At 38.7% G+C, this 12161-nt stretch overlaps 1 protein-coding gene across 1 annotated transcript in view; it reads right to left on the bottom strand.

Annotated features, from left to right (window-relative positions):
* LOC107100278 (granzyme A-like) overlaps window positions 1-9252 on the bottom strand; it is an 11704-nt gene extending 2452 nt beyond the window's left edge. The window contains exons 1-6 of the mRNA XM_015398704.1: window positions 9141-9252; window positions 8917-9064; window positions 7866-7992; window positions 7692-7778; window positions 6153-6273; window positions 5126-5244 (exon numbers count right to left, since the gene is read on the bottom strand). Coding sequence (XP_015254190.1) covers window positions 5126-5244; window positions 6153-6273; window positions 7692-7778; window positions 7866-7992; window positions 8917-9064; window positions 9141-9195 — 657 coding nt within the window. The 5' untranslated portion in view covers window positions 9196-9252. The remainder of the gene's footprint in view (window positions 1-5125; window positions 5245-6152; window positions 6274-7691; window positions 7779-7865; window positions 7993-8916; window positions 9065-9140) is intronic.
* Between the last annotated feature and the right edge of the window lie 2909 nt (window positions 9253-12161).

Genomic DNA, 12161 nt, shown 5'->3' with positions numbered 1-12161 from the left:
GGTGCCAGACTGATTCTAGCTGTGCAAAAGCTTTTAAGCTGACCCTTTTATATACTTTCCCTGCAAGTCTTCTTATCTAAGAAAATCAATATTTGCTTAACTTTTAACCACACCCCCTTCAAATGCAACAGGAAGAATTTGAATTATCTTTTATGATCTTGAATATCAAAATTCTGAAGCTAATACTATGTAAGTAAATAAGAGACACGCTTCTGTTCTCTCTGTCATTATTTCTGCAATACCATTTTGTAATCTATTTATACACTGCTTCTTTGATATAACATGTTCCTTTGCTATGGTTTATGTGACATTATTGTTCTGATCTGACAGTTTAAAAAGTCATTTTATTTATCCTTTTTAGTATTATGCCTCCACCACTCATTAAAAAATGGTGGAGGCCATACAAAATATAATCAATAAATGCAGAATTAAGATCATGTCGCTGGAAATAGTTACCACACTGACATGTTTCATTGAAATCTCTGAGATCAAAATAAGTCTCACAGATGAGATCCAGGCCTTACAGTTACAAATGACAAAACGTCTTTAAAGGCAGGAAGCATAATCAGTTTATCCATTGATTTGTTAAAGCTGTTGCCACCTGTTCACATATTTCAGATGGCACATGAAATTCTTATTGGAAAGTGATGCAATTTGATAATCTATATCTTTTATTTGCATATGAAAATTCTCAGTTATCCGGGGGTCAATGCAACTATAAAACACACTTAAACTAGAGGCATTGATCTGCCTTTGAGTTAGAAACTACTTACAGTATGAGGATGGACCTCTATAGGTTTTAAATCCCTCCAACTACAGGTTGCTCAGGTGTTAGCACACAGAATTGGCAAGGACTCCTGTATTGGTGTAAAAAAAAATCTCAGTCTTGTATTTATTTCCTACACCTATAGGGAAATAAAAAAAAATGTTTTCTACTCTTGCTTTTAACTCCATCAAATAGTTTTTAATTCCATCTATACTGACTGTAATGATCTGCAATACCCCTTTACCATGGGACCGGTGTGAGTAGCTCACAAATTGTCTTTTTTCCTTTTTACAAATGATAATTGCACCTCCACAAACCTGCAGTAAAGAAGCACTAACCATTCAGTGGGTGGGTTTTCAGCTTAACCTATCCCAGGCTCCTCGTAATTCATGGTCTGTGGCGTAAACACGGTGCATCTGAAATGCATAGGAGTGAACTTCTGGTGTGAATTCATTTTATGGCTGATTCCCATTTAGACATTTTAGCATCGCAGGCCAAAAATATGAAAACATTTTGCTTCTAGTTATATGTGTAAAACATTAAGGGTTGTCTGATTTTTGTTTGTCTTTTTACTTCCTTTTACTAAGACCTTTATTAATGTGGCATCTTGACCTAAAACTGCTTTTACATGTTGCTGGTGAATACCATAAATTTATCCAAATGACATTAGTAAAACTGTCCTTCTTTGGATATCATAATTTACTGCAAGTGGTGTCAGCGACTAGGGCAAAAACCTCTGGAAACCAAGACAGATGATTAGTGACCAGGTTAGCTTTACAATGTGCATCAATCACAAACGTAATGGTCACTAACCTTCTCTTAGTCCTCAGTCTGGGAAGAACCATGAGATTAAGTTTGTGCTGGTCGACAGTAGCACTGATGTTGCTGTTACTGGTCAGGAAGTCCCAAAGAATAACCCCTGCTGAGTTATGATGATCAAGCATATGATTGTCAGGCAGAGGGTCAAAACCTTTGGGAGAATAGTAGGCAGGAGGAGAATATGTAGTCAGGAAAGGGGTCCAGGGTCAGAGCCAGGTGATTTAGAAGTCCAATGAAGCACCAGAGGGAAATCCAGGAGTAGGGTGAGAAACAGTTCTAGGTTAGGGAACAGCGAGCCAGACAAACAGATCAGGGTCAGGCAGGACATGCAAGCAGTCATGTCAGACAGGGATCAGGCAGGGTCAGAAACAGTGAAAGATCAGGTCAGGCAAACAGGCAGGAAGTCAGGAATCATAATGCTGGAATAGATCTCACCAATGGCTTGAGATAAAATGACACTGATGTTGGTCTGAAGGTTGGTCATATACTGATAGGTGCAGGTCCATCAGGTTAGTAGTAATGAGAATGGGGTGGAGCTGATCAGGTGTGTCTTGTGAGGAATCAGACCAGCATCAGTCCTAAGATCATGACAATCAGTTATTCTGACTAAGTGGACTGCACACTGCAGCTCTATAAAAGTATGCAGAAATTGGTCAGTCTATGCATGATGCAAACAAATCAAACTTGCTATCTTAGTGTTAATCTAGGGCTTTAATAGATCTTAAAAGTCAGTCATTATTTACAAAAATCTATATTTTTTAAAAGCTGCATCTGTTAAGCTTATGTGTTTTTAACCTGTATCTTCCCTTTTCAGGCCACACCAACCTAAGCCAATGTGGGCTCAATTTATGAATGTGAAAATTTCTCACGATCTGTTACATTCAAGCTCTGATTATCTTTCTATTGATCTGTTCAAATTTTCTTTGAAAATTTCCCCCTTTCAATTCTATAACTGAGTTTTTAGACTCAGGACATTTTAAACAGAGCCATGTGCTTGGTTTTACACAAATGCAATCATAAAATCACAAAATCTGTATCATCAATTCAACCAATAATTAAACAATCTAATTATAAATCTAACTTGAGTTTTTTTCCTATTTATTTAGGGATCCGTAATTTAACAGCATTTCAATCTGAAAAACTCACACGAAGAGAAAAGACAATTAGAAGAAATGTATTGATACAATTACTCTGTCTTTAGCACTGTTGTGGGGAAAAAGTATGCAACTATTCACCCTAGTTAAATAAACAGAGATCGATGGATTTCACACAGTCAGCACATTTATTCATATCTTTGCAAAGAGAGAACAGTTCAGCATACAGCCCTTATGGCACAGCATTCTGCCCTGTTCTGATCTGGGCAGCATTCATTCCCCCTTACTTAGAACAATTTAAAAGTAGTCAGAGTCGAAACAATTTACAGACACTTTGGTTAATACAGTAGTAACATGTTATAAATAAACCGTGAGAAAGAATCTGGTTTGTTTTGGGAAGAAGCTATGTCTGGTCTACAAAACCAATGGTGTGGCCTTAAAAGTGAAACAGACTCAGTGAAAACTTTTATAGTGAGTAAATAGGATAAATTAATATATAATAGAAGAGAAATCGAAATTTTCCGACATCAGCGCTTAGACCTCTGCAGGAAACATAGCGCTGAATTTTGATAGATCTGCATGAACAAGAGCAGAGAATAGGGCTGTTTCCCCTCCAGGCCTGAAAATGGTGGTGGACTGGAGATGGATGACGTTGCTCAGTCTGTAGACTGCTGGTTAGTGAGACGGTATGCTGCGCTTTATGGGGAGATCCAGTGGACTGTGTAAGCCTATACTAGAGCCTCACTCAGGGACCTGGAAGATGGAAGTCCAGTTGGATAACACAGGTTGAGAGAACCTGTCCATGATGAGCAAGCATGAAGCAACAGTGGAGAGGAAAAACTTGGGAAAAAACCTCTTGCAGAACCAGGCTCAACATGGCTCCCTTCTGTGAGACCGGTTGAAATGAGACACGGAATGCAGTAAGAGTCCGGGAGTAATCAAACTCTGATGAAGTTTTAGCTACGATGGTGGAGGAGGTTGGAGGTGGGTTGAGACAGGGTAATCTGTATGAAGTCACACAGCCCAACCACCGCCTGCTGCGCACTAGGCAGCAGACAAGTTACAGATCAGAGGCCTTTTAAAATGAATGTTGGATGCCGATTGGCTTTCATGGAGGTGTGGTTCAAAGCTGATTGGCTGTGTCGTAGGTGGATGTAGGAGAGCAATCAGTTTCTTCAGTTAAACTTCCGCCTAGGCTCCATTTGAGATAACCGTCATCTTATTACCGCTACTGTGAATGATGACAATCCTCAGCAAAGATTAAAAAGGTGCTCTGAGTTCCAGGATAAAAAAGAAATAAAAAATTATGGGAGGTCACACCCCTGAGGACATGGTTTGCATATGGACCATAGGAACATGTCCCTGCCAAAATTTTGGTTCGACCTACTCGTCACTGCCAATAATTCGATGTGAACAACATGTTTATAATTTACAATACAGCAGTGTTGCAGCATTCACTTCTTTTCCTCTTTTGAACCATGTTTCACCTACATTGTTTACCTTTTGATCATTGCTATACTTTATAAATGGAAATCTGCATTTTCAGTGCTCACTGTCAGAAAGCTGTATAGAGGAAATTTTGTTTTGTATACACAATATGTATACAAAATGAAAGTAAAGTTTGTCTAAATCTATGTCTAGTCTTTTTTAATAATCATTTAATGTATTTATTAACAATAAACGTTGTATATTTGATCATTGTACTCCCACTTGTATTCAAAGTAACAAAAGAGTCATCAAAATGTTTTTGAATTTTACGTGATAAAAGGTAAGTGCATAGTTACTTTGCCTAGTAAGTTACTTGAACTGAGCAGTAACTGAGTTAATAACTATTGCCAAATGACTTTGCAAATGTGCAGTGATTAAAATCCCCAATAACACAGTTCCCCTGCAGTACACACACAAACAGATAACTGCTGTTTCCTATTGCAATGACAAGTGCCAATCAGGTGTCAGTCAAACAGAGTAAATTTCTTTCTATTCCCTTTTCTTCCGCTTTATCCCGGGCCAGGTCGTGGAGGCATCAGTCTTTTCTTTTTTTCCCCCCCAGCGTTTCATTGCATTGACCGTAAAATGCTAAACGCTGGACAGATGATAAATCTGTCCAGCGTTTTATTGTCATTGCACTTTCACAAGTTTAGGGCAACGGATTTAACTCTCTGCATTTAACCCATCCCTTGCGCAGCAGTGGGCTGCCATTGTGCGGAGCCCAGGGAGCATTCTGGGAGTTAGGGGTCTTGCTCAGGGACCCAGAGGGGCAGTCCATGGGGAGTGGGATTTGAACTCAGGATTCCTAGCGCAATACCCTAACTTCTAGGGTGCCACTCCCCAAAGCAGGCGTTAGCGTAAAGAGTCTTGCCTAAGGACCCACACTGGCAGTTCATTCCCCCCAGCTGGGATACCCATCCTGCGAACAGGCTTCCTGATTGCATTATGTATGACTAACCTGTTGAGCTAGCCAGCCGCTAAGCAGAGCAGCGCAGACTTCCCGATCCACACACAGCTCCTCCAGCTGGGGGTCTTCGAGGCAACACCAGGCCAGCTGGCCATGCCAATAGGACATACCTGAAACACCTCCAGAGGGAGCAGCTTTCAAACAATTCTGTGAGATCTTTACTCAGTAACCCTTTTACGAGAATGACAATGATGGAAAAAATCCATGTAAAAGAGCTGGGACCTGACAAGCCTGAAATAAAATTAACCAAGAACCAAGGAAAAAGCTAAATCCTACTACCGGACTTTTAACAGGAGTTGGTTACAGCGTAAGGCGTGGTTGACAGCCTGTGGGAAAGCTAATGCACTTTTTTGTTGTCCCTGGATTCTTTTTAAAAGTGACTGCAGTGATTTGAAATGGACACAGTTTGAACAGTCAGAAATACTTAAAACACCTATCTGACAGGTAGGACTGATTTAAAGCACTTATTTTTAGAAAAGCCAACGAAGAATAAACAGGCCTGAATCTGGGATTCACATGGAAAATAATATAATATAGTGTACTGCTTCTAGACGTTTGTTAATTTGACACCAAAAATAAACTCTTAAATAAAAATATTCTCAGAAAATAAATAGTTTTTATATATAAAAAAAAGTATAAAGCTGACTAATAGCTTCTCCATTATTAAACTTGCACATTATTTTTTTACACCGTATTGGACCATGCAAAATACAGATGTACCTCTGCATCAGAAAGGCAAAATGTATGTACAAAAAGGAAACCTGTACATTAAATTATGATACGTTTTTATTAAGTGTTTTTACAATGTTTTTTGTTGTTGGCATTCATATAAGTATGATCTGAGGTTTGATTATCAGCCAGATTATCCTGGAGTAGACCTTACCGTGGAGGCTGAGGAGTGTGATCCCTCTGTAGTCGGAACACACCCGATCCCACTTTCAATCCAGAGATACTAACCCTGACCGCCGTGCGATATTGCTGACACATGTCAGCCAAGACAACCAGAGACTTAAGGTACTTGGACGAATCTCATCCACCCCTGGGGCATGGCCACAGAGAAGCTTTCTAAGTATCTCAGTGACTTCAGCCTGGCCGATGGGCAAGTCCGTCTCTAAGTCCACAGCCTCTGCCTCCTCCTTCTGAAGAGGTGAAGATGGGATTGAGGAGATCCTCGAAGTACTCCTTCCACCGCCCGACAACTTCCTTGCATTGAGTCGAGGTCCGCAGCGTCCCAACCAAAGTGTAAACAGTGTTGGTGAAGCACTGCTTGACCCTCCTAAGGCACTGGAAAGTGTAACCCAGACCTGAATTTTTGCCTCAGCAACCACAGGAGCTGCAGCATACTTGGCCTGCCAGTACCTCTTAGCTGACTCTGGAGTCTCACTAGCTAACAAGCGGACGTTGGAGAGCAGGATTGATGGAAGCCAAGGTTTGTGGGGATTCCTCCTTAGCTTCACAGTTAGCCCCCTCTGCATCATCGCTTTCTCCATCTTGCATATCTCTTCCTCCGGCAGTTACGTTCCGCTGTTGTTTTGTTGACATCCGTCCGTAGCACTCCGCAGTTTTTTAAATGGTCAAAAATGTCTGGATTTAAAACATTTTGAGACTGTAGCTCCAGCAGGCATTGGATATCTTAGATGCAGGTTGACTGGCATGCATGGTGGATAGATGCCTCTCACTAAAATCAGATGAGGGCAGCATTTTTTTGTGATCAATGTGGTGCATAATTTTGAGTTGTAGATGTCACTATCGTTCTAACTGATTTGTTCATCGTCTGCAAGAGCTTCAAACAGGCTACATTTGTAGCCAAGGTCGTTCCCAAAATAAATGGAAAGGTGGTCATGCTGAGTTTTGCAAAAGCAGTCCTCATTGATATTGTAAAGACATTAAATTTACAATGTTCTCAATATTATATCCATACAGTGAAAGAAAACAGAACTGCTGACCATTTAGAAAAATTACTATCATGGCCACCATATGCTTCAGGTATCCATTTTCATTTTTTTTTTACTGTATTTTGCTGTAGATGAACCATTGTATGGTCGTTTTTAAGACAAACTGCACAATGTTTTCCTGTTTCTGAGACAGGCTACTACATTATCTGGACATTGTCACCTTATGCAACAAAGAGGCAGAAGCATCATACAAACATCAAACAATTAAGCATTTTGAAAACCATCAGACACCCCTGTAATCTGCCAACGTTAAGAATGTGAATCCTATCAGCCATTAGTTATGGAACTGAAGCTAATTTAAAGCATACATCTCTGTATTCCTATAATCATTTTTGTAGATTCTCTCTTTCTATGGTGGTTTGTGTTCAAAGAAAAGAGAGCATTGATGTAACTTGATTAGTTTTTTTTATTTACTGCGCAGTTCAGTTGAAGCCTAGAAGCAGCCAGGGTGATCTAAATAAGAAGCACAATCCCTTCACCCACACACTTTGAGCTTGAAGAGTGATTCATTCCAAAAAGTTTGGGCCACAAAAAATGTTATTCTTCAAAGCATGATTGAGCCAACCATGATATTTAGAGATATCAATATAAACATTCGGCACATTTGGGTAGGCGCAGTTAAAGTTGTAGTTGAAAGACACAATCCCAACAGCTATCCCTTTGCACACCAGAGGGCCACCAGAATCACCCTGTAAGAATGAGAATATTTTCAGTTTCTTTTTTAATTATCCAACAATGATTAGACTTTTAATATACTCTTAACATCAAAGGCATACCTGACAGAATCCTTTTTCTGTATTATATCCACCAGCACAGATCACATTGGGTGGAAGCCCATACTGCCACGTCCCATTGCAGTCTTCTTTATTGATGATGGACACGCTGACCACTCTCAGATCGTTACTGATGTTATTGGTTTCAGTTTTACCCCATCCAGCGACAGAACACATTTGATTGTCATGTAAAAAAAAACCAGGCCTTGGAATGCCAATGGTCTTTACTCTGTTGTTAACAGAAACTTTCCTTGAGAGCTGAAAACACACAAAGGGAAAAAAAAAAAAAAACATTTAGACTAAAAAATATCCAAGTTGTGTTTGGACATGACATGTTTAAAAATGACTGTATAAAAATATGTCAACACATCTATAGGTTTTAGCTTTTTTATTAAAAAAAAAAAACAACAACAAACCATTTAGAATATGCACAAACCTTTGTACGTAATTATCACGTGATGCTGCTACTTTTACAGATGAAGTTCGGTGCCAGTTCTGGGTGTACAGTGTTGGCTTGAACTAGACGACCTGAGTGGTCTTGGTCTTGTTTTTTGTAAATAAAGTGTTAAAACCCACTAATTCTTCGTGTGATTATGGATGTGGTTCAAAAGAACCAACATAAGAGTTATGTAATTTGGTGCAGATTCATTTGGTGATTTTTTAACTAACAGAAGGATTTTATAGACCTTTTGTTAATGAAGCAGATATGGGATTGGAAGAAATTATGCAAATATGTACAAAATATTTATGGTGTAGAAAAACATTATACTTGCTAATACTAATAATGACTGACTGTTATGAATTTAGCACAGAATAAAATTTTATATTGTTAACAAGTACTTACTTTGAGAAGCATGATGTCATCGCCATACTTTACAGCCCGATAATCTGGGTGTTTGCATGTGTATTCAATTTTTATTTTCTCTACATTTGAACTCTGGAGATCATGACTTCCCACGACAACCACATCAGGTTTGCTGAAACTATTTAGGGTAAGGAGGTTATTGCTACAGTACATCTGCAACAAATGAACAGAAATAAAACATTGACTTACGAATTACTGCAGTGCGCAGCAGTGACCACAAAGTCCTCAGTGATCAGAAAGCCTCCACACATATGTTTCCCAGCGCTTTGGACTGAGACCATATACTGCATCGAGTTTGCAGGGGCCTTTTCTCCATTTATGATATGACTCCCGTAAACTAAAATTATGTGTAAAAAATAGAGTTAGCTCAGTGACTTGTTAATATAAGAAAAAAAAGTCAGAATTTGTCTTACCTGTTTTTGGGAGAAATATCAGGAGTAAAAGATTAACTTCATTGAAGCCAAACATGTTGTCAGTAAATTGTGCCAGACTGATTCTAGCTGTGCAGAAGTTTTTAAGCTCTTTTATACAATTTGCCTGCATGTAGTCTGATCTAAAAAGATAAGATCTCATGTTGGACCCCATAGAAACCATAAACATTAAATGCGAAAAAAATTTTGGCCCGCAAATACTTGCCACATTGACTCATTTCCTTTAATTCTTTAAGGTCAAAATAAGCCACACAGTTTAGAGAAAAAAGGTATACACAGGCAGCAAACATAAGCAGTATTTTAAATATGTTAAAATATTTCAGATGGCATGCTAAGTCCTTCATGTGATGTAATGTGATTTGAAAAACTATATTTTATTTGCTTATGCAATTTCTTAGTCATCCAAGTTATTTCAATTACAAAAGAGACTTAAATCTGCAACGAGACATATGCTCAGTTTTTCTGAAAACATACTGTATTTAGGAGTCACCTATTCAGGAGTCTTTGTCAATTATTTCAACTTGTACCCGAAAGTCTATCCTCCTAAGGACTTTCCAAGTCGGATGCAAATCCGTCACTAACCCATCAGTCTCCGGGGTTGGTTGAGTGAGTTGTTTTGTATGAGGTTTGTTTTCTTTTTATCCAGGATCGGCTTATTTTGGTCATCAAAGTTCTCTCATATTTTTTCTTCAGGTGCAAGTGCGCAGCTTAATCTTTCTTAATCTGCTATTTCTCCTGCATTTGTGCTACTTTTGTTTGGTTTCTCCCATAGGGGTCCAGACAGTCGATGCACAAGTACTCTCATCATAATTCAAATGGGCAAATAAAACAAATGGCATCTGTTTCTGCTGGGGCTGCTTTAACTGGCATTGAGTTTCCCTTCAAATAAGAAAAAAGAATATCAAAATTCAGACTCATTTAATCAGACCAAAGAATGCTTTTAAGAAATGTAAAGCTCTTAAGAGAGCAGGTGTTACTCCTTAAAGAAAGGAAAAGGGATGAGAAAATGACACAGGGAAACGTATCACTGCTTCTCCATTTACTTGTGTATTGGGTATGGCAAACAAAATACAGAACACAAAAACATCCCTTTCTGCAAATTTTGGCATAAATGATATAAATTGTGCATGCAGTGCGTTTTTAATAGCAACTCAAAAAAACATTTTTAGACATGAAATATTAATATTTTCCAGTCAAAATGATTAAGCAAACACATAACAATCACAAACAAAGCAATGTGTTATTTTTATTGATAGAAATCAAACTATGCGAGCACAAGGTCTCCTGCTGCTAGCAACAGTGTTAGTAATAGTGCCTAACTTGTTAGCTAAACAACTCTCAAGCTGCACATGAGCAGCAAATGCACCACTTAACAGTGCAGAACTTTCCAAAAAATTACAAAAGCAATCAAACAGAGCTATTATACATCCACACATCATTTTCTTAAGTTTTACCCAATTAATTACCTTAAAGAAGGGGAAAACGATGAGAAAATTACACAGGAAAAATGTATCACTGCCACTGATCTTTATTTTTTCACATGATTGCTGATAGCCCGTTGGTAGTACCGGGTGGAGTGAAGCCACTGGCCTGCCATATTACTATTCCCTTGTTAGACTGCTTGCAATGTAAAAATATGCGATATTGCATTGAAAAACAATGATGTTTTCATTTTCAGGGGGGCTTAATACTTTGAAAATAAAGATGAATTCATCACTCGGACATACCCTTGCTGTTTCGTTGCATAAGTCTATTACTGTGACTTATGATTTAAAAAAAATAGGGAAATCACATTGCCTAGTCAGTATAAAGTCAATGAAGTCTATAAATCATGTAATATGACATATTATACAAATCCATCACAACAAAATAAATGTGTTAACGGAGCACAATAATAGAGATGTGACAAAAGTGCTAAATTGATGATGTACATGTAATATACATGTATTGATGGCATTGTTGTGGTAATTACACATAACATACAATTTCAAGACCTAACATCAAGACTGAATTACAAGGACATGTCTGTTATTTCTATAGTATTGATTTTCAAATTGTACTTGCATGATACCATATGCTTATATGCTGTGTCTTTGCATTAGCCTCTAAAAAATTTTTTTTCGTCAATATAACATGCAATATGTTTCAGCACATCACTTTTTTAAATGAAAAATACAACAAACACTACAAAAACATTTTTTTCTATTGTTGCACGCAGCTGCAGCTCACACTGCACGTCTTTAAACCACGTCGGACTCAGCTCCGCAGTGAGATGGTGCTGCTCTGACTCTTCTATCCAAAAGCCAAATGTGTAGCAGAGGAATATGAATCTCACCAGAGGGAACTGCGCTGCCTTGGCAATTTGTGCTCTTTTGTGCTGAAAGCTCTAAAAAGAAAAGGCAACGACGTATTTGGACAAAGATATGGCTCAGCAAAAGTGGCTACTACAGTCTGTCAATTTTACAGAAAGAACTCCATTTCACCCACACCCTGACATACTTCTGTGTTTACATCTGAGAGGAAGTAGAAAAAGAAGAGTCCTTGTTTGTGCATGCCCACTGAGCGATTTGTCCACGACGGTTGGGAGATTTTCTCCCAACCTCACGATTCCTGATCAGGAGGTGATCCCCCCTTGTTACCCCTTGTACACTACACAACGCACAATCAGGCTGAAAGTCGGCCAGATCGCCGAGATCGGAAACTTCTCGCAGGACTTGAAATTCCCCCCACCCAATCCCACCCCACCCGTAAAGGGCAAAAAAATGCACAGTGTATGCCGGGCTTTACTGTGTATTGAGTGTGGGGAATAGAAGCATGCGAGTCCCCCTGATGGATCCTTCAGGTAATGATGTTAGATTAACCCATATCCCAGCAGGTAACTACTTTAGTTTGCACATTTTAAACAAAACTAGGAAAATGTTAAAATAAAAAGATATATTACAAATAACACAATGTACCCTGCAACACAGGCAGCACTTCTTTTGTTAAAGTGTGGGAGACAGT

This window comes from Cyprinodon variegatus, unplaced genomic scaffold, assembly GCF_000732505.1.
Source record: "Cyprinodon variegatus isolate N-32 unplaced genomic scaffold, C_variegatus-1.0 Scaffold954, whole genome shotgun sequence".
Classification (NCBI taxonomy): Eukaryota; Metazoa; Chordata; class Actinopteri; order Cyprinodontiformes; family Cyprinodontidae; genus Cyprinodon; species Cyprinodon variegatus.
The sequence above is the reverse complement of the archived record's forward strand: the minus strand, read 5'-3'. Positions and strand labels throughout refer to the sequence as shown.